The following is a 23,732-nucleotide window of genomic DNA, read 5'->3' on the forward strand; positions in this document are numbered from 1 at the left end:
GGCCTTCCAGCAGAGTTCATTAATCCTTTGCTTTGATGAATCTTTAACCTTGGCAATAACTAGCAGATCATGGTGATTAAAGCCATGCAATTAAATATTTCATTTATAAATAAATAATAATAAAAAATAAAGACTTATCTGCAAAAGAGCAATAAGGCAGCTCCAGGGGGGGTTGTTATTGCCAATTAATCACACTCTTGGGACTGAAGAGGAGCTCCACTGCTCCTTGTAACTTTAATTGCTCTATGGGTGCAATTGTCCATACATCCCCCCTACCTCTCCCTGTCCAGCTAAACTTTATGGCTTAATTCCAGGTTAGGCTTTCTAGTTTTTTAACTTCTGTTGCTCTCAGCTACCCTCCCTGTGATCCAGGCTGGGGATGGAGACCAGTAAAACTAATCCTTCCCCTCTTGTGCATGTTCACTCTGGCTAGCTGCAATGCAAGTGCATTCACACCTGCTTTCATGCACACAGATCCAGGCTGCCAGTGAGGATGCTCAGGAGAAGCCCCATACTGCAGTAAGTCAATACATGAGCACTATCTTTTTCAGTAGGCTCTGCAGCTCATGTCCAAGAAAGCACATAATTCTCCTACTGGGGACAAAGGCTTTGATGAATAAAAACTCCTTAACACTGTGGCTTTATTATCTGTATCTATCAGCTAAACCATGTCAAAGCATGGACCCAAGCACTGTGTTGTGGCCATACAGATTGCTATGGGCCAAGCATACTTTCCAGGAAGAAATTTAAATTCATTCACCCTGTTCTGAGTGGAAGAGATTTTAGGTAGGTGGATAAAAGCTGTACTGTGTCACTTGTACCTTGGGCCAGAAAAATGGCATTGGCTGATTTACTTTACTAGTGTAAATATATGTTTTAAGATTGCATCATGTGGTAATGATAACGACAGCGAGACATGAAAGTTTAAAGATAGCATTATCTTCTTCAGTCCTGCTAACAGCTCACTGTGACTCTTCTGTATCTTACAGTTAATTTTCTTATTTCTTTCCCCTATCTTCCCTCCTTCCCAAATCCCAGATAACATGCACTATGTAATTTTTCACTGGATGCTTGGAAATGGGTTTGAAAAGAGTAAGAACCTGTTTAGAGGACCTGCAGGACTTACACTCAGTGCCGCCTCTGCTCCAGCCTGACTAAATGTTCAGCAGCGCAGCAAGTGAGTGAATGAGTGGTTGTAAAACCATGATGCAATGCCTGCCTGTCACATCTGATTTAGCAAAGTTGATGGTCCTACCAAAAAAAAAAAAAAAAGAAAAAAAGCATAACCAGTGCTTCTGTGTTGGACCTGAAACCTTAACAGAGGACAGTATTGAAGCAGTACAGCCAGCACATCCATCTTAGGCACATCAGACCAAATGGAAATCCATGGCCAACAGATACACAAAGCCTAAATACTTCAGTGTCAGTAAGACAGATTCAGCCTGATGACAGGGAAGCTGGTGAGGCACAGAACTGGGGTCATAAATCTGGTGTATGGAGTTTGCTAAAGGCAGGTCTGACCAGGCGATGGGATTCATGACTGGCTTAGCTGAGTGAGGCATAAGAAATTAGGAAATGCAGGTCTTTTGAACATACACTGATTTTACCACTAAATTAATCAAGATCTTTTTTTCCAGAACTTTGATATATGTCTCATTGGTAATTTAATAAACTATAATAGCATATTGGGAGGATTCGCTAAAGGGAGGGAAAGGACAGGGAACAGAGACTGAAAAGTATTTGCATTTATATATCTCAAAGTGACTTACCCTGATGGTTAGGATAATGAAGCACCCCAAGTCCAATATGAGTGTTAAAAATATGTGGCCTGAATCAGAGACATGCAAAGGAGCAATGGTATATTGATTTGTATCCACTTGCCTCATATCAGAAAAAAAGTCACTAAAAATTATAACTTCCCATCTGATTACCTCATGACGTTGAGAGGTTTCTGTCACTTTGGAGACCAATTTGTAAGAGTTTGGCAATGTGGTGTCCTTGTCAGGACTATATTTGCTAAGTTCAGGCTCAGCTTTGTCCCTGATTCCTTCTGAATCTGGATATCGTTTACTTCTTAGCTGGTGTAAAAGACATTTTACATATGTTTTACCCTGAACAAAACAATGTCTTTTTAATAAAGGGAAGAAAAAGCCAATGTAACAGGGAAATTGATACTTCTGTATTTGTCCTGTTGGGTCCAGAAGAGAAAAGATGAGTGATGCAGTAGAGAGAGGGTAGAAAAGAAAGTGAGGAAATCATAGCAAATTTGTCAAACTAGCTTGTTTCTCCATCATTCCCAGATTTATCTTTTTCCCTCTTTTTCTTATTACTAGGCACATTAAGATGAAGGCAGTGTCCTTTCTGAGGTGCACTCCTATGAATATTGCTAGTGGAGCATCTCTGAGTGCCTCACTGATATGACTACACAAAGATTTACAGAAAGCTTGTGAGAGGAGTCAATATCATTAAGGATGACAGTACGTTACGATACATTTTCTAAGGCTCCATCTATGTTACAATTAACTTCCAATTCCAATCCAGTATTTGGCCTTCCAAGGTACACATTTGCTTTTCTTTGCATGTAGTAATGATTTTCTGTCCCTGGTCCCGACTTTCTACTGGTGTAAATCTGTACAGAGCCTGCTCCAGCTCATTTTACACCAGCCCATCATCTTAGACTCTCTCTGATATTTGTTGTCTGGTGGTGTTGCGGGTCATTAAGATAGATGCTTGTGGCTACCTCGGGCGGATGTCAGTGTTGGGAAGATGTGTTTCCTTATGTATGATTTGCTGCACTCAGTGGGATCTTTCAAGGTGGGAAAGACTATCTGAATTCAAAGTGGAATTGAGTGCACAGACTGTCACAACTGTTGGGCTAGAGGGCACCTAGAAAGAGCTCATTTTTCTTGTGAGAAGACAGAATCAGCTATATCTGTGTTGTTCTGGACAAAAGTTTGTCTATCCTGCTCTTGCAGGTCTGTAGTCCTGGAAATGCTGTGCCCTGCATGAACAAAGAATTTCAGCTTTTCATTGACTTTGCCATTGTACAGTGTGGTGTTTGCAGCAGTAAATTTTACCTCACCATAAAGTTTACAACCTTTATTGATTTTTTTTTTTAAAAACTAGTACCTGCAGTCCTGTAATGAAGAGCACATTATACTCTTCTTTTTACAATAAGTTTCAAATCATCATAATCACTGGACCTCTATCTCCTGCATTCCTCAGCTCTTGGAGGAATAAAAATAGTGAACAAATAAAGCAAGACATAATGCAAAATCAAAGAATGACATAGGTGTCTGTTAAAAAAAAACCAAAACAAACCCTCAAGATTTTAAGTAGATTGTTGTGCTTCTGTAAAGCTCAACTCCTCATTTTAAATGGTATCGATAATACTATGGTGGGAACCAGCAAAGAAAAGCATAGACCAATTTATATGCTTGATGCACATGAGAAATGATTATTACTCTGCCCAAACTGGAAGTGGACAAGATGCACAAAACATCAGATGACAAGAGATGAATGCAGCTGTGACTTGGTTAAGTGAGCACAGACTGAGGAGAGGACACAAGTGCTCTCCTCCAGCTTTTGGCTAATTGTGATTCATCCATCTGGCATCACATCACTCTCTGGAGGAACATTCATACCTCATACTGAGATGCTGGGGAGCCCCTCATCTGTGTCTGAGGGGAGAATTGGGCTTTAATTGCTTCCCTTGGCTGCACAAGAAAGGTGTATGGTGATAATGCAGTAAATGAGGAAGCTGGCTATTTGAATGTGGCATCCTTTGTCAGCTTTATTTCACTTAATGTGACATGGCTTGGGGAGGGAAAAAATTATTAACCTTGCCATTTTGAAGCCTGAATTGCTGGGAGTTTTTCTGCTGAAATTAATGTCCTTAAATTTCTTTGATATTTAACAAATTCCTAGTTGTATCTCCATGGAAGATGGTTTCAGGAGGGATAAGAGCTAAATGCCTGTGTGTCTGTAGAGCAAGTCACCATTTGGGAATCAGGTGTAAAGTACCCTGGCATTGATTAACATTGTCAAAAAAAAGTGGGAGGGGAAGTGTAATGAAAATGAGTGAAAGAATGGTATTGTAATCTGCTTTATTGCATTCCCAAGATGTTTGATTTAGCTTAATTGTCATAGCAAGATGATGTGTACCCTATGAGTGTATAAATATATATGAACTCCTGGGACAGTATAGTTCAATCTGCTCTTCTATTACCCATCATGCTCATCTGAGCACACTACTGCTGTTAGATCAGTTTGTGAAACAGCTGAGCCCATGGATGGATCTCCTGCAAACAGAGCCTGAATGTACAGTCAAGACAGCGTCAGAATGTACAGTACATGGAAAGAGAAACAATGGAAATGAATGTAGAACGGGGATGACTGAACAATGGGAGATACAAGAGGAATGAGTCTGCTCCAGCTGTGGATATGTAATGGTAAACCAGGCAGATTACCACCTATAATCTATGGTGTTTGCTTCCCCCTTCCCCTTGTCAGATAGCCCTCAATCAGTTTGACTTGCAGGAGCTATCCTTCATTACTGATAAGTGAAAAACCTAAAACTGCTGCAGACAGAAGCTGCATAGATAACAGAAACATTAACATCAGAGAAAGAGGGAAGGGTGGGAGCTTAGCACTTAGCACTTCGAGAAGGGACAGTTAGTACCGATGGAGATGAGCTCAACAAGAATGTAAATAAGGAGCCTTCTGACAGGACATGCTAACTGCTAAAAGAAAACAAACTAGGGTAAAATAATTGTGGTAGTGGTAGATCAGTGGCCTCCCACTCAAATGGCCCCCACCCCGAAGAGGGTGGATCCCCCCCCCTCAGGAATCATGCTGATATAGATTAAAACCAGCCCAGTGGGCATGTATTAGCTCGACATGAGTGGACAATAAGGAAGGGCTAATCGTTAGATAGCAGATGTTATACACTTGAACAAAAGTTAGATAATGGATGATGTATAAAGAACTCTAGTAAATAACAGAAACTAAACAACAAAGACTGCTAATGTATGCAAAGATAAACAGGAACTTCAGGTAACTGCCCAAGAAGGTAAAAAGTACATCTTGAAGAGGCGCCAGAGGGAGGAGATTCTGAATTTTCAGAAACCTTATGTATATGCATGACTTTGTATAATAAATACTCGGCTTCTTGTTGAAACGGTGTGCAAGTTAGGAGGAGCGATCCCCCTTGCACCCGGCGCTGCAATAAACATACCTGCTTTATAACTCTCCTCGAGTTGTAGAGTTCGATTCCACACGTCAATTCTGAAAGTTGTTTAAAAGCTGTTGTGTTTAACCCCAGAGGTAGCTGCATTTAAAACACCAGAACTAACCTATGTATGTACAGAAAACCATGTCCTGTGCTCTTTCCTTTTCCAGAGGGACTAAAGTAGAGCTACCTCTGGGTGAACAGCAGCACCAATGCAGCTCACTGCAATGTGTACAAAGGCAAAACAGAACAGCATCCAAGAAACAAAGCTCCCTATTAAAATGATGTTAAAGGTTAAGTCTATATCACTAACTTAATGTTAATATTCTTAAAGACTCATAATCCTAGTAGTAATTTATTTTAATGCAACTGAAGACAATTATTGTGCCATATCCAGTGCTAACACTGACACTTTGTTATCAGTGACACCATGAAGTAACCAAGTCATGTTCTTCTAAATCCCATATTATGACAGCTTTTACTGATACGTGGTTTTTTTCTGATGGCATTGCTGAACAGACTGAAAAATACTAAGGGTCTCACATCTGCATCTTTGTAATTCTGTCTGTAAGAAAATTTCCTGCATTCTTACTACTTCAGTTTGGAAGAATTATAAAGTGCTCCAAATGATTTTTCTTGTCTATTCCTGGGATGCTACTCTTAAGCAAGAGAGGAAGAGAAAACAAAGGCCAAAAAAGAAAAAAGCTTGTCTTGCTACTTCTTTCTCTGCAGAACTGCATTTTCTATACCTTCCCTTTCAGAGACATTTACAGTGAGTTCTGCCTTCCAATGCTTCTATTGATTTGTAGCTCTTCAGGGTGAAAGCCAGTCCCTGGCAAAGCCAAAGGTAGTTTTGACTTCATTCTTTAAGAAGAAATCCACTGGTGTGCTGGATCAATGCAAAGAGTCAGAGCACTGGCCTGTTAAACTGTTAACTGCTGCTAAGGCCTACAGCCATCTGAGCAGCCAAACCATACCACTGAATGCAGCCTTTACTTTTTGACTGGGTAACATGGATTAGTGGTGGGTGAAGGGTTGGGACAGCCCTTTCCACTCATACAGTTGGTTTATGCATTGAGAGTTGCCCACTTGATTTAGCCCTACAACTAGAGACCTAGTTCAGAGCCACTGAAAGGGGCTGTGGGATATCCTGCTGTGGGTAGCTGAGAAGCTGCTGGAGTGCTTCCTAGCAGTGTGAGGTGCAAGGCCATACACTGTCTCCCAAGCACAGATGCCCAACATGGCATGCAATGGTGGACTTTATAGGGTAGAAGGTAGATTTGGCCTGAAGAAAGTGACATAACTCCCAGCATAACTCCAGCAAGCAAATTTGTGACAGAGGAAAGGATGGAGTCTGTTGCATCATCTATGAGATCACATCAAGCTTAAGAGCAGAATAAGCTGTTGATCTTCACTTGTTTGTTGGTTATACCATCAACTCAATTAGATACAATTATTAATTGCATAGCCTAATTAATTCTTCATTTCTTCAAAAATACCCCCAAAATAAGAATTCAATTAACTGCAACTATACAGAAAGTTTTAAGTCTGATTTATTCTCTTATTGACATTATTTGGATGAAGAGAATGTGAGCAAAAATATAACATTTCTTAAAGAATCCAATTTTACTTAATTTTAACTTATAAGTTAATGAAAAGTTTTCTCTTGTAACTGCTCTGAAAATTACTTCTATTCTCCAAAAGTAAGAATGCTAAGTTTGAGAAGCATAAACTGCTGTTTGCTTGCAAAGCAGACAAGATCCCAGCCTTCACTGAAATGCAGAAAATTTGAAATTACCAAATCAAGGCTATATTCCTGCTTTTAGACTTCCTTATGCTATATGCCCTCAACCCAAATGAAAAATACAAGGTTGTCAGCAGTTTCTAGGAAATATATGGAATTGTGATATTAGGTAATGCCTTGACAGATTTTCCTTCTTTTACTCTTAGTTTTGGTCCACTTCCTAATGGCTTGTTAACCCAGTTCACCGTGCATGATTTCTAAAACACTTTGAGGACTGCTGAAATGCATGGAACTATTGTAAGATACCAGGGAAGGGATGTCATCCAGTGTGCGCAGTGGTGTTTAATTCTAATGATCAAGACTCCTGGTTTTTGCAGAAAATTTGTGGAGGTGAAGCAATGGGAGTATAAAGCAGGCAGGAGTTAGCAAATGCATTAGTCACAGAAGTCCATATAGTGGTAATACAAGCCCTTGCACAGGTAACATCATCCCCTGGTATCACTGCATGGGGAAACTGTTCACTGATGATCCTGACAAGCAAACAGGAAAATTGGCACTCCTCCCCCTGTGTGATTACTTGAATGAAAAAAAAATCTCATTGAAGTCCAGCTCTCCTGGACACCACACTGGTTTACATGCATACACAGTGCAGACATTATAAATAGTAGTTACTTTGCTTAAGACTAAACCAGAGTTACTACTTAGCTCCCTGTTTGGGTAAATGTGTCAACACAGAGAAGCTGTACATACTTCAGTGGGGGTCAAAGGTTTGCTGTTTCTTAGCATCCCAAGGTTTAAAGGGAGCTATGTCCTCCCCTTTTTGCAGTTTCATACTTGGGCAGCTATTTGGGGAGGGTTCTGTTTTTGTTAGCACTACAGTAACAGTAGTGTAACACAGCAGTACTGGCTTAAAAGCCTTTCATACTCTTGCTCCAGAAGGTGGTTGCACTACTTGAACATGATGGAAACTGAAGGCAAAACAACTTAAATGTGAAGAGAAAGCTCTATGATCATAGGAAACATTACCATGAGTCATAAATAAAAATTGAACTCCAAAAGATGAATCTACATAGCAGAGCTAGCTCTAAGCTCTCCAGATTGGGTGTTAGCTTTGCAATTGCAGCAGCATGGATAGCATTGGAAAGTTGCAAAAAATCCCACTGAAGTGCTGATGATATAATCAACTGTTAGTCTGTCCTGAGCTCAGTGTTTCTGTAGAGCTCAGCTGCCACTGGTACCTGTGCAACATGGTGGAGGGTAAACTCAGGTGTACCCACATAGGCTGCACCCCTGCATTGCAGGAAACATCTCAGTTTATGCCTGACCTGTGTGGTGCTTCGAGCATGGCTTCACTGTGTGCCCATAAGGCTTGAGATCCCTTGGGCTCAGAGAATAGACGTGTTCTCCATCTTCTGCTTGCCAAGGGAGGAAAGACAAAGAGATCTCAGATATCTGATCTTACTGAATTTCCTTAAGACATTCATGAACTCTGTAAATCCTATCCATGTACTCTGGAGACACAGCTAGACCAAGGCACTGCTAACCTGACACTTGTGGGTGACAGCCCTCCTTTGAAGGAGAGGTTGGACCAGAGACCTTTGAAGGTCCATTCCCACCAAAACTCCAGTGATTTCCCTAGAATATTTTAGTTGATATCTGCTTGTTCTGCAAAACAGCAGCCAGATTTGCTCTGGTTTGTCTCCATGAGCTGGCCATTTCACCATGATTCACTGACATCCTCCAGAGAGATCATCCTGCACTGAGCATTGTGCTGCCACAACAAAGAACCTCTAAGTTTCTCAGCATTGTTCAGCACCTGGCATAACTGGGTTTCATATCTGAAGATAAACATCCATATTTATCTATTTTGTCCTGTTTTGCTAAAGTTTGAGCATAATTCCTTCAGCCACTTTTTACTCTAGTGAGGAGCAAGGAAAGGATACTTTCTCTATTCAGAAAACTGAAATGTGTTTGCTTTTAAGCTTTGCTGGCCTTTGAACACTAACATAGAAATAATTCTCACTGAGGACAGGTTGGTATGTTCATTAGATTGCAGAAAAAGGAGGTGGGGGGACAGAGATGGAGACAAGCATTTCAAAACGTGGTAATGAAAATGCTCACAGAAAATGCATTAGATCAGTAAATACACTTTAATGGCATTTGCACTTATTTTACATCTCTTTTACACATCCAGTATGGCTTAAGGGACCCTTAATATAAATGTGAATTGGGGTCATGAAGACATAGATACAAGGAAATGGGCAAAAACTCACAGTGATGCTCTCAACTGGGATGCATTGGCATAACTCATAATGTAAGTTAGGTAAAGGTTCAGCCATAAAGTATATTTTCACGCACATAGATACAGACATACAGTCACACACGTTTTTCCTTTAAAAAGTAAGCTTTTACTGGGCCACACTTCCCATTAAAGAGGATTTAAATCCTGTGAAAATTCATAAACTCTGCAGGCATTTCCACAGCTATTTGATGGAGTAATCTCCCGTCATCTCAGCTGCTTGGATACAATGACAAGAGAAAGATGGATTTATCAAATACACAGTTACATGTTTATTACTCTGTTTTGCATAAGCAGTAACCTGAGCCAAAGACTGTGCAGCTTGAGATAGAAAAAGTGATTTTATAAATATTGTGACAAGCAGAAGTCATATTTGGAAGAACATAAAAAAAAAATCTCAGTGTTTTTGAGACAGCCTGCATTGTGGTGGGGTGGGGGAAGAAAGACTTTTTTCCCCAATTCTCCACAGTTCAATTTCCTCAAGAGTATGAAGGCTTAGCTCACCCTCTCACTTTAAAGTTTTTCTGTTAACCCTTCTCCTCCCTCTGTTCAGAACACCCTTTTTATAAACATGTTGTTAGGAAGGCACCAGGGGGAAATGCTCTCCATCTTTCAGGGACACAAAAATAACATGGAAAAGCTATAGGAACACAGATGGCACCAATAATGCCATTTATAACATACATGCAAACATGCCAGGCCCAGCTTCAGATGTGCTACTGCCTTCACTAGCATGGCTTTTAAATGGGGAGCATCACCAGAGGACCCACATACTATTTAAACTGTTTTTTACCCTATTGCACACAAAATCTTACTATTAGAATTATTACTGTATTTCCTAAACAGTGGTCTAGATAGCTTATGGGGTACTGACCAAGGGACCCTCTTGGGTTACTTAGTATTGCAGAAAGATTTTTGTCTCTGAGGCAGGACTAGACCTACACTGGTGTGAAAAGGCTTTGGTGCCCAGGTTAAGCAGGGGCTTGCAGAGATACCAGGTCTTTATCAAAATACTCACCTGTTCAGTGTCCCAGGCTGGGCACTGAGAGATGGGCATACTCCCCTATTCAGACTTAGGGCAGGATGAACCATTTTCCTGCGTGTCCCCTTAGCAGCCCTGCCTGCAGGAGAAATAGAGCTGTCAAGAGACAGAGAGACAGCTTCAGCCTGAGGTCCCTCCACCAAAGGCCATAGAGATGCTCCAGACTTGGGATTCTGCTGTGCACTAATGTTTGCACAGCTGTGCCATGCCTGGGGAGGGAGGATGCGCAGCAAAGTCAGGAACAGGGAAGGGGGATGAATGATGTTGCAGAGCTGAGGAATGAAGCCCCAGAGTTTTACATCCAGAAGTCCCACAGCAGGGGGTATCCTCAACGCTACCAGATACTCTTTTATAGAGACTGTGCTCTTTCAACTTCTCATAAAACCAGGAGAACTAGTTGAAAAATGTAGTAAATGAATCACAAAGAGCTAAAGAAGGAAAACGTGAGTGAGAAATCTGCTTGGATGTGTTTTTCCTCTCTGGATTCCATTATTTTTGTATATAGTTTATACACAAAATTAAAGGATGAATCTGAGAGCACAACTGTGTGGAAGGAAGTGTTGTAGGTACCTGGAGAGCTCATGTGCTAGACAGACTTGACCAAGACCTGCAATGCTCAATGTGAAATACAATCTTTGTTTAAGTTTCTTTTCCTCCCCCTTGCTCTTTTTTCCTACTCCAGATAAATATATTAAATGATCCTTCTTTCAAATTACAGAGAAGAGAGTTCAGGAACCTTTACTGAACCAACCTGTAAAACTAGAACAAAATCAGCTTTTCTGTTGTTCTTTCTAAATGATTCTTCCATTGCATTTCACATCTTATCAGGGACTTTTCTGGGCTTGAAGCTCTGAAGCTTTTTCTGTAGGTCAGTTCAATAAGGCACCCAAAACTGCTTGTCTCTTCATTGAATGGGATGTTGCATATGGGTTTGGGTTTCCATTTTTTTGAAAAGTAAAATAATAATCTGGTTTTCTGTATTTTATTTCTTTTACCTTTAAAGGAAAATAGACATATTCTCATTCTTGATCCATCACAAAAATATTCCCTTTCTTACAATGAACTCATCCCATTTCATTACTTGATATCCAGAAAGGACTCTAACTTCTCCACTAACATTGTAGTATTATAAAATTTGGGGTTTAGTTTTGGATTCAAACAGTTATTTCACTAGACATGAGCTAGGAATGAAACAGCAGCTTCACCAGCTATTCCACCCCAGGGTAAATTGACCCTCTCTGTATCAACAATTTATAACCTGTTGCACAAAACAGTTCATTTGTCCAAACTTCTGTTGGTGTCATCATATCTAAGGAAGAGATAGGCACATAGGCTGAGATTGGGTAGAAGGGACAGCATGTGAAAATTTTTAGAGAGCCTGAATTAAATAGTAGTCGGAAGACAGATAACACAAATGTATCAGATGAAGGAACCTGACTCCTACAGGGACTTCTCTGGGAGCATAAAATCCAAGAGCCCCTCAAATAAAAACAGTACACACACAACACAGCTCTTCCACACAGCTCCTGTTCCAGCGTGAGGCAGCATGACACCATCCCAGGTGTCCAAATTTGAAATTGCTATAGCTCTATACAGAAGTAACCTTTCTTTTTAGTCATTAGTAAAATTTTCTTATTGCCAGTTGACTGATTATACATTTTATCTGTTATATTTCTTCTTCCCCCTCTAGCCTCTCCCCCTCACAGCAAACAGTTTGATGCCATCCTTCTAAGATTTCTCTGGGGAGAGGTAGGCAATAGAACTCTGTTGTCTCCTTCATATTATAATTTATAGTGTAATGTAATTGTTTTCATATCACATAACATAAATTATTGGCAGTTTGTCCTTAACACTGAAAGAGACAGTCTAGGGCTTTTCAAACCAGGAAAAAGAAAGAGAGATGGAAGGAGGGAGGGAAGGGAGCAAAGTAAGAGATAGGAGGAAGGGATAAAGAAAGGAAGGAAAGAGGGAGGAAGGAAATTTATTTATGGAAGAAAAACTCCCAAAGCAAACCAATTTTTCTAAAGGCAAACTTACTAAATAAAAGAAAATAAAGAGGACATATTTTTGTCCCAATAACTTACTAAAATGCTTTGCTTTAGGATATATCAATGAGTCTTCAGTGGATCAGAAAGGAGAGAGTCTGAGGAAGAGACTATCAGGCTGAAAAAATAATATATTTTAAACTTTCCTTATCTTTCTCACTAGTATGTCCCTTAAATTATTAAAAGTGAAAGATATTTTAATATCACTTGGAAGATGCTTTTTCATTTTTGGCATCTCATTTAGCCCAGAGAATAACATTACAGAAGACAATTCTACTATTTACTTTATTATTATATTTTATTTCTGTAATTGTTGCAGTTAGAAGCCTCATTGGGTTAGGTGCTGCACAGATGCATCCCAAGGCATGAGCAGCCCATTTAGCTATGGAGACTGCAGGGATGTGCTCATGTTCCCTCCTCTCTGAGCTGGCACCGCTCCATGGGCAAAACCATGCCCTGCATGCAGCAATGCTGCCAGAAGACTGCTTCTGCATGACTCATTTGCATCACTTTAAGAAATCATCAAGAATCAAACCTGCTAAAAAAATGACCTCCCTCTGTTCACATATCCTGTGTCTCTTTTTGGAAGCTCCACCAACACAGCTAGCAAGAGCAGCAGAGGCACCCTGGTGTGGTCAAGAATTTGGGGACGCTCTACCAGCAAGTCCGAAACTCTAAAATGATGGGACAACTTGCTACCCATCATTAATTGGTCTCAATGGAAAAAAAAAAAGAAAATGGAAATAAAATTTTTGTAAAAGACCTTGAGCCTTTGAGCCTTGAATGTGGCCTCCTCTATCTGAGACACTGGTCAGTCTCCCTGAGCAAACTCCCCATGTGAGCCCAAAGACAGTTCACCAAAGTATTTAGGGATGTATGGCATGGCACAACATGGTCTCACCCCTGCTTTTGGCTGCCATGCTGCAGGCAAGTGTGCTGCTACATGCCAGGTGGGCCTGCTTGTGACATAGGACAGCTGGAATTAAAAGCTGTACCCAAGTTGTGCTCACAGCAACCTGGGCCTTTACACAGTTTTGGCTTTTGGATCAGAGCACACAACATTCTCCTACACACACAGTATAGGGGGAACATCATGAGAGGAAAGTGGTTTTGGAGACAGCAGTGCCTCCTTCCCCCTCATTTTGGACACTGCTCATGAGGCAGCAAATGCTGGGAAAATCTTTGGGGTTTTGGATCAGGATTTTTGCTACAGGCCACCTCTACCCTCCTGGTTTTCAGCAGCTGAAGCACAGAGGTTACAAAACCACCCAGAGCTTTCCAGCTGCAATAATCACTACAGCTTGTGCAGGATTTACACTGTAGTTGTAGGATTACACCTATAAACAGTTCTAAGAAAAGAAAATTAAAAGAACAAATACTTTGTCACCTCCTCATCCCTTCTCTTCATGCTCTGTTTTCCACACCTCCCTTGCCCAGGACCTGTGACCACCCATCTCTGGAGTCCCAGCGATTTTCCTTCTTCTCTCCATTGTGTTCTTCCCCCACAGCCTTGCTCAGGTACCTGAGAATAGTTTTTAGGGCAGCACCTAACATAGCACTGCTCTTGGGATATGGTGTGTATTTGCCTTTTGGCTGCATGGTTGCAGCTTGTGCAGGATGCCTGTGGTTTAGTAAAGCCAAATATTTCACCATGTGACAATCAGCCAGATAAAGTTTGCCACCTTTATTATGGGCTGCTTCAAGGTCTATATACCTTTGGCAGGGTCCATTTTGTAAATATCTTTGCAAAACTGCAAGATCCTAGGAGCTGTTTTAGAAAAAGACATCCTCATTGCTTTTTAGAGGAGTGACTATCAATACCTCCACTGGAAATAAGAAACAATGAAGGTGCAGAAGAGTCCTATGACATCAGCCTGAAGTTGCCTGGTAGAAGAAGCGAAAACACCGACCCCCATGCTGGGAGCCTCTCTACTTCCCAGCTTGAGAAGTCCTCACCAACTTTTTCCCCCTCTGAGCAGCAATTTGGACATTTAACCCGCATTTCCAATTAAAAAAAAAAAAAGAAGATAAAATCTCTCTCACTTTTTCTAAATGTAATTTTCCTGGCCACATCTGGTCTTCAGGCTCTGCTTGCAGCACATCCAAGCTTTTCCTCTGTTTCACAAGGAGGGAATACAGGTTGGCTCCTGTTTTCATTCTGCTGCTTAATCTAAGGATTTATCTGGGTTTCACTTTCTGCCTGATTGTAAATTAAGTTTATCCATCCTAATCTTCTCTGGGGGCAGCTCATGAGAACCATAGATCTTTTCTGAGCCTTTAGAGATTCTCAGAGGAAGGATTGTAAATTGGAGTTGCACTCTTCAGACAAAGTCTATAGAAATAGATGCACCTGTATTAATTACTCTGCTGAAACAACACACATGCCTTAATTGATTCTCCATGTCATGGTTTAACCCCAGCCAGCAACCAAGCAACATGCAGCCACTTGCTCACTCCCCCTCACCCAGAGGGATAGGGAGAAGAATCGGAAAGGAATGTAAAACTCAAGGGTTCATATAACAATTTAATAGTAAAGCAAAAGCTGCGCACCCAAGCAAAGCAAAGCAAAGCAAAGCAAAGCAAAGCAAAGCAAAGCAAAGCAAAGCAAAGCAAGGAATTCATTCACTGCTTCCCATAGGCAGGCAGGTGTTCAGCCATCCCCAGGAAGGCAGGGCTCCATCATGCGTAATGGTTACTTGGGAAGACAAACACCATAATGCCGGATGTCCCCCCCTTCCTTCTTCTTCCCCCAGTTTATATACTCAGCATGACATCATATGGTATGGAATACCTCTTTGGCTAGTTCAGGTCACCTGTCCTGGCTGTGTCCCCTCCCAATTTCCCATGCCCCTCCAGTCCTCTCACTGGCAGGACCCAAGAAACTGAAAAGTCCTTGACTTAGTATAAACATCACCCAGCAACAACTAAAACCATCAGTGTGCTATCAACATTGTTCTCACACCAAATCCAAAACACAGCACTGCACCAGCTACTAAGAAGAAAATTAACTCTGCCCTAGCTGAAACCAGGACACTCTACATAGACCCAAACAGTATTCTTAGTTTCATCTATTTCCTTACTCATAATTTTTTTTTTTTTTACTCTATAAGTCCATTTACAGGTTTGGTTTTTTTGCTCTGCTCTGTCTTCAGACCCTGAGCAAAATTTACCTCATGTGGTTGCTTAGACTTTTGTGAGCCAGCTGAGCAGAACCACTACATTACAGTGATGCATCTTGGCCCCTCTTGGACTTAGCTCACTCCCGCTGTTTTTGACTTGATGGATTTGAATTCAATTGATTAGTAAATAGCTAAACAGTGAGAGAAAATCCTTGTGCTCATTACTTTGCATGGCTGTGTCATTACCCTTTAATATTGCATCATTATTGACTGAGATGTAATGCAGTGGTAGAGGTGTGCAAAATATTTCAAAGCTTACTCCTCTAATTGGAGTCATGCATATGGTTGAAAGAGGCATCAGAGTAGAGGTGTCAAACCCCAGAACTAAATGGACAAGCCTACTCTGCAGCTTGGACTAAAGTTCAATCTCTGATGAATGTTTTGCTGGACAGATGCATCCATTCTTTATCATAAGGACTAGGTCTTCTCTAAGCACAAATAAAACATGCCACTAAAACTGGATATCCCCAAAGTTCATCCTGCCCCAACATGCTTGTTCCTTAACCTAACAACTCTGTGACTTTTCCCTTTAAATACTATTATGGCTTGATTTAACCAATTAGATGTGGTCCAAGACATATAAGCCAGAAAAAGAAGATAGCTTTCTGTTCTTGCTGAGCTCCCCAGCTCCCAGAAATAATAATAAAAAAAAAAAATAGAAAGGATTTCTTTCTTTCTTTTTCTCCTAATCTTTTTACTTAAACAAGTGTTTTGAAGTTGCTTGCTCCCTGTGTTACATATCTGCTATTAGTTAGAATTAATTAACCACATTTGATTAGGAATATACAGTTATAAGAAATATTTTAGTGGAATTTGTGTTTGCATAGCAACAGACAGCTACTATGAAATTCTCTATACAACCCCATACCAAGGGTCAGAATCACCTAGTAGGAATGTTTAGAACTTAGATAACAGTTTCATGAATGAATGCATGATTGGATACAGTATTTACGTGTAGCCTAGGAGAATGTATTGAGAGGTCAGAATGTAGAATTAATGGGAACTGGGGAGAGTCGAATGAAGCAACTCGTAGTTACCTGCCAAGAAACAGTGAATGTAGGTAAAAGGTAATTCCAGCAGGGGGCATCGCGAAAACCGACTCGTGTAACCACCTACCCAAATAATACCCCAGACCCATTTCCAGACCTTTCTAACCTTTACTGCGCAGAATCGGATATGGGAGGAGCGTATGTTAATGATTTTCGGGAAACACTATGTTTATGCATGAATACTTAATGAATATGTATAAGTCCTATATAAGGTGTATGATTTTGAAGCTTGGTGTGCGTTGATCGTAAGAGGACTCACTCACGCACCCGGCTGTTAATAAAGAAGTGTCTGCTTATCTGCATCACATTGGTGTTGATAAGTTCTTTATTCCGAGATTTTGGTAACAGTTTTGGCGACCCAGATAGGACCTCGTTGAGAGAGACCGGAGGAGTCAGGGATCTGATCGGTTCCAGCTGGCACTGAGTATTTTTCGGGGATACCCATCGATCCCCGATCTGTAAGGCTCTTTGCGACGTTCCCTGGATTTTGGTAAGACACTTCTTGTGTAATTGTAGCAAGTGGGTTAGAGTCCCACTATAGGAAGTGGGTTAGAGTCCCATGCAGTGGGTTTGAGTCCCATATGTCTGCCTGTCAGATGTGGCAAAAGCTGTGCACTTGGACTAAAAGGATCCTTGTGGAAGTGGAAGCCTAGGAAGCCTGTAAGACACAAGAGAAAGCTATTGCATGGTTGGACAATAGCAGAGACAAGAGAAACTATATGCTGTAGTGTTCTCTAAGGTAGTGCCTCTAATAAGAAGTTAGAAGTTTTTCATGTGTTATTTTGTGGATTTTTTTTTTTTGATGGTATACTGAGTAAGAATTAAGAAGTGTGTAATATTGTGTTATATTACCTATATTTAAGGTAACAATTGTAGAAAAGTGTGAGTGTGGCTGTAAGGGTGAGATGTACAATTGAGCACGAAGCGAGTGTGGAGTTCGGATCTGTGGATCGGAGTGACAGATTTGTGAGAGAGAGGGGGGTTAAGAGATAGGGTAAAGTTTAACGATTATGACAGTCTGCTTAGCTGTTTAGGGTAATAATAGTCTGCTTAGCTGTTTGCCAGATCTTACATGGTTTGCTTGGGTGTTGTGATAAGGTATACGGGAGTAAAGAGCCTTATGACCATATAAGTCCAGCTTTATGACCATATAAGTCAAAAGAACAATCACAACCTTGCAAGAACAAGCTAAAGCCAGTTCTGCGGTTTGGACAAAAACTAGGACGTTACTGAGCCTGCGCCAGATGTGGGAGGTCACGAGGAAGACTCGCCTGCCTTCATCCTCAGGACCCCTGATGACCACCACCAGGGGACACTGCGCAAACTCAGTCGAGAAAAAAAATATGGAAATGGCTCGCAGAACTAATTTTAATATGAAGCGGGGATAGGTAATGCATATGTATAGGCGTATTGCAACACATTATGAATATGTAATGAGATGCCTTATAAAAACAGAGCAAGTTTTCGTGTCAGGCGTGCACGGTTTTGGCGGGACTACCCCCCCGTGCTGCCCAGCGCTGAATCAACATACCTACTTTACAATCTTACAGATTGTAGAGTCTGCTTTCCGCACGTCATTTGAGTGATTGTGTATTGTATTGTAAAGTGATTATACCATGGCATCTAAGTTAACTCAGTTGTTTAAAAGTAAAAGTATGGGTAATCTGGCTGGAAATGACAAAATCCCGAAAATTTCTCCGTTGAGATGTTTATTGGCACATTGGGGAGATTTACATGATGATCTGCGACAGAGTCAGATGATTGAATATTGTAATCATTGGTGGCCTCTGTATATATTGGATGATCAGGAAAAGTGGCCCATGAATGGGATACTGAATTATAACACTATTCTATATTGGATGATCAGGAAAAGTGGCCCATGAATGGGATACTGAATTATAACACTATTCTGCAGTTAATGCTGTTCTGTAAAAGAGAAGGGAAATGGAGTGAAATGCCATATGTGGATTTGTTCTTTTACTTAAGACAGAGAAAGGATTGGCAGGATGAATGCAAGCTAACTATTGGAGATAGTTTGGTAATGGCTATAACTTCTGATAATAAGAAAGTGAAAAAATGTTGTTCAACTTGTGAGATTGGGAAGGATTGCTTGAAGAAGAGAATTGCCTCTGAAATTGATGAAGGACCAGAATTAGATATATCCCCTCCTAGGAGAGAAAGGAATTGAGGTCGAGAATATAGGGAACAGGAACAGGTGAAGGGACCAGAGAGTAGTGGAATAGAGGATGTGGAGGAGGGCTGTCCGAGATTGTAATTCATACTCCTGTTTCCCTAAGAACTCAACAACAGGCACAAACAATAGCTCCCCTGTGACAGGGAGTTGGTAATAATGGGCCAGTGTATGTGAAAGTGCCTTTTTCAGTTGTGGATTTGATGGCTTGGAAACAGGCAGCAGGAATTTATAGAGAAGATCCTGAAAGAGTGGGCAGAGTGGTAGATACTATAATCAGAACACAGAACCCGGACTGGAGTGATTTATAGGTGATCCTGGATAATTTGTTGGATGATACAGAGAAGCAGATGGTATTAAAGACTGGCAAAGCACAGGCAGAGGTGGCTGTGTTGAGTGGAACAACAGGTGGAACATTAGAGCAGAATTTTCCATCTGGGGATCCGCAGTGGGATCCAAATAATGTGGGGCACAGAGAAAGACTGAGTCGGTATCAGAAATGGATTTTATATGGAGTTAAACATGCCATGCCTAAATTTTTGAATTGGTCTAAATTATATGAAGTGAGACAAGACAAGAATGAATCTCCCTCAGCATTCCTGGAGAGACTGAAGGAAGCTGCCAGGAAATATACTGATTTGAGAGTGGAGACAGAGGCAGCTCAGATACAATTGGCTTTGATTTTTATGGGACAATCAGCACCAGATATAAGAAAGAAACTCCAGAAACATGAGGGAGAGGATTCAAGAAGTTTGAATAAAATGCTGGAGGCAGCATGGAAAGTATATAATAACAGAGAAAAAGAGGAAAGAAAAATTAGGGAAAGTAGATTACTGGCCGTAATGACAGAGACGGCAGGCAGAGGAAGAGGCAGAGGAAGAGGCAGAGGAAGAGGATGAGGATTCAATGGAAGGGGAGGATTTATGAACTGTGGCAATCGGAATTTTAATACTTCCTTAGGAATAAATCAGTGTGCCTTGTGTAGGGAGGAAGAACACTGGAAAAGGGATTGTCCTAAAAATAGGAATGTTCATCAGGAGATAGCCAAAGTAATGGCTTTAGATGATTGAAGGGGACCGGAGGGGAACCCAGCTGAGCCTCTGGTTAAAATTAAGCTGGGAGAAAAAGAAGTTAAATTTGTGGTGGATACAGGAGCGACATTTTTGGTATTAAATACCTGTAAAGGAAAAAAAATGGAGCAAAAAAATCCAATATAATAGGAGCAACAGGGAAAGAAGAAAACAGGCCATTCCTGCAACCCCTGGATTTGAAATTTGGAAATAAGATAATTACACATGAATTCTTGTATGTACCAGAATGTCCGATACCCTTGTTAGGAAGGGATTTGTTATCCAAATTAAATGCACAAATTGTTTTTGAAGAAGGAGAACTTTTCTTGAAAAGACCTGAGTCAAAAACGGGAGAAATCCTGATGATACAAGAAAAGGTAAAGGAGCAGGAAATTCCGCCGGAGGTGGATTTGGCAGTGATCCCTACAGTATGGGAAACAGATATTCCTGGTAAATAGAAACTAGCAGAGCCTGTCAAAATAGACTTAAAGGAAGGAGCAGGGACAGTGAAAATTAAGCAATATCCAATCAAACCAGAAGTGAGACAGGAACTAAAGAAATTGATTGATAAATTTCTGGAGTACAAAATTTTGGAAGAATGTGAATCTGAGTATAATACTCCTATTTTACCAGTCAGAAAACCCTCAGGTGAATATAGGTTAGTGCAAGACTTGAGAGAAGTAAATCAAATAGTTAATGACATTTATCCTGTAGTAGCAAATCTTTATACGTTGTTAACAGCGTTAAGGGAGACTTATCAGTGGTTTACAGTGCTTGATTTGAAAGATGCTTTCTTTTGTATACCTTTGGAAAAGGAAAGCAGAAAACTGTTTGCTTTTGAATGGGAAAATCCACAAACCGGGCGAAAGATGCAGTTAACATGGACAAGATTACCCCAAGGATTTAAAAACAGTCCAAGAATTTTTGGAAATCAGCTGGCAAAGGAGCTTGAAATCTGGAAACAGGACAAATCAAGGCCTGGACATTTACTTTTACAATATGTGGATGACATACTGATTGCTACAGAAGAAAGGTTTACTTGTATACAGGTGACTATTGACCTCTTGAATTTTCTTGGACTAAATGGGTACAAGGTATCCAGGAAGAAAGCCCAAATATCCTGCCAGACTGTGGTATATCTGGGCTTTGAGATTTCAAAAGGGCAGCGACAATAAGGAAAAGATCGTAAAGAAACCATTTGCAGTATACCTGAGCCGAGAAATAGTCATGAAATCAGAGCGGTTTTGGGAATGACAGGATGGTGTCGCCTTTGGATCATGAACTATGGGCTAATAGCTAAACCAGGGGTCCTCAAACTACGGCACATGGGCTGGATACGGCCCCCAGGGTCCTCAATCCAGCCCCCAGTATTTACAGACACCCCCCCGCCCTCCCCCACCGGGGGTTAGGGGGGGAAACCAAGCAGCCGCAGATGACTGCCTGCCACTTCATCTGTGTGCCAGCCCCCTGTTTAAAAAGTTTGAGGACCCTTGAGCTAAACCGTTGTACGAGGCTCAAAAGAATTCTCCCTTTGTATGGGGCCCACAACAGCAAAAGGCTTTTGTAGAGTTAAAATGTGCCTTAATGTCTGCACCGGCTTTGGGACTGCCGGATTTAACCAAAGATTTCCAGTTGTTTGTTCATGAAAGGCAACACCTTGCACTGGGCGTGTTAACTCAGAAGACAGGAAGCTGGAAACGACCAGTCGGATATTTCTCTAAACAACTGGACACAGTGAGTAAAGGGTGGCCAAACTGCCTTCGAGCAGTGGCAGCAACAGTGATGCTCATACAAGAAGCTCGGAAATTGACCTTGGGAAGAACAATAACAGTCTATGTTCCACACATGGTGATAATTGTTTTAGAACAAAAGGGGGGACATTGGCTGACTCCGAGCTGAGTGATGAAGTACCAGGTGGTACTGACTGAACAAGATGATGTGATTCTAAAGACAGCTAACCTGGTAAATCCTGCAGTGTTTTTAAGCTCCATACAGGAAGAAGGACAACTGGAACATGACTGCTTGGTTACCATCGAGTATGTTTACTCCAATCGTGAAGACTTGAAGGACATACCATTGGAGCGACCAGACTGGGAATTCTATACAGATGGGAGCAGCTTTATGGAGCAAGGAGTCCGATACGCTGGATATGCGGTAACAACAGAGACTACAGTTATAGAAGCAAAAGCATTGGCGAGTACTACATCAGCCCAAAAAGCGGAACTCATCGCTTTAATTCGAGCCTTAGAATTAAGCAAAGACAAAAAAGTAAATATCTGGACTGATTCAAAATATGCCTTTGGGGTAGTACATGTCCATGGGGCCTTGTGGAAAGAAAGGGGGCTATTGTCCTCTCAAGGATCAAACATTAAACATCAAAAGGAAATTTTACAATTATTGCAAGCAGTTCAGAAACCAGATCAAGTAGCAATCATGCACTGTAAGGCACATCAAATCGGGAACACAAAAGAAATTGCTGGAAATAATTTGGCTGATAAAACAGCAAGAAAGGTAGCAAAGAAATAAGTGTTACAGATGGCAGTAATTCCTTCTATAACAGTAACCCTTCCCAGGGAAAAAACAAATATTCAGAAGAAGATGACAAATTGGGTCAGTTATTAAATGCTAAGAAAAACTTAGCTGGATGGTGGATAACTCCTAATGGACAGGTAGTAATTCCACCTCTTCTGATGAGAGAATAATCCAAACGAGACATCAGGAATGTCACTGGGGAGCAGAAACCTTAGTAGCTTCTTTACGGAAACAAGTAGTATCAGTTAAAATGTTGGGAATAGCTAAAATGATAACTGCAAAATGTGAAGTATGTTTGAAAAATAATCCAGTGATTAAGAAAAGAGTTAAAATGGGTAGATTGAAATCTGGTATAGAACCTGGAGATTATTGGCAAGTAGATTTTTCAGAGTTGCCTAGACAAAATGGGTACTGGTACATCCTGGTGGGGGTTGATACTTTAACAGGATGTCCAGAAGCTCTTCCCTGTCACACCACAAAAGCAAAAGAAGTAGTGAAGTGGTTACTACAAGAAATAATTCCAAGATTTGGAGTTCCTATTGGAATTTCTTCTGACAGAGGTCCACACTTTGTTGCTGAAATAGTCCAAAGTATTAGCAAAGTATTGGGTATTACTTGGGATTTACATGCGTCCTGGAGGCCACAAACTAGTGGGAAGGTAGAAAGGATGAATCAGACTTTAAAAAGACAAATAAGCAAAATTTGTCAAGAAACTAATCTAAAGTGGCCTCAAGCACTTCCATTGGCATTATTATGAATCAGGGTACAGCCAAAGAGTGGAACCTCAGTCAGTCCTTATGAATTATTATATGGAAAACCATATGAGTCTCCAGAACCAAATCCAAACATACGTGTAAAAGGAAAACAAGATGTGTATAACTATTTGCTTTCTTTAGGGAAAACTTTGGCTGCAATTCGGAGTGCAGTAATTTGGAATAGACCTTTATCCCTGGAGAATTCAGTGCATGACTTTCAACCAGGAGACTATGTCTATGTGAAGACGTGTGTTGACGGCGAGGGAAGTCAAGCGGGCAAACTCAATATGAGTGATAAAGCAAGCTTCGATTTATTACGGCACGATTATGTCTTATATACAGTTCCAGTTAATTATGCCTACTAGTCATCTGCTGATTGGTTAAGCTCTAAAGGGTTACATTTTCATACGTCCTCCTACTTGCGGTTTCTGCGGTTAGCTAGCTACATAATTTTTTTTCTCTCTTGTCTACGCGAATTCCTCAAAGTTATTTACGACATTAGGCACAAGGTCAGTGTGTTTTTCTCAGCTTCCTTATCAGCATGCCTCAGCATAGCTGCAAGGCCTGCTTCAGCTAACTTACGCTAACTTTGTTTC

The 23,732-nt window shown here is 40.9% G+C and overlaps 1 protein-coding gene across 11 annotated transcripts in view; it reads right to left on the reverse strand.

The window, feature by feature from the left end:
* Positions 1-23,732, reverse strand: part of LOC121080478 (CUGBP Elav-like family member 4) — an 817,088-nt gene that overhangs the window by 328,502 nt on the left and 464,854 nt on the right. Inside the window, exon 4 of one of the 11 annotated variants that reach the window (XM_040578501.1) lies at positions 277-282. The exons of the other annotated variants lie outside the window; for them this stretch is intronic. Coding sequence (XP_040434435.1) covers positions 277-282 — 6 coding nt within the window. The remainder of the gene's footprint in view (positions 1-276; positions 283-23,732) is intronic. 11 annotated transcript variants of the gene reach the window in all.

The sequence above is a fragment of the Falco naumanni genome, chromosome W, assembly GCF_017639655.2.
Source record: "Falco naumanni isolate bFalNau1 chromosome W, bFalNau1.pat, whole genome shotgun sequence".
Taxonomy (NCBI): Eukaryota; Metazoa; Chordata; class Aves; order Falconiformes; family Falconidae; genus Falco; species Falco naumanni.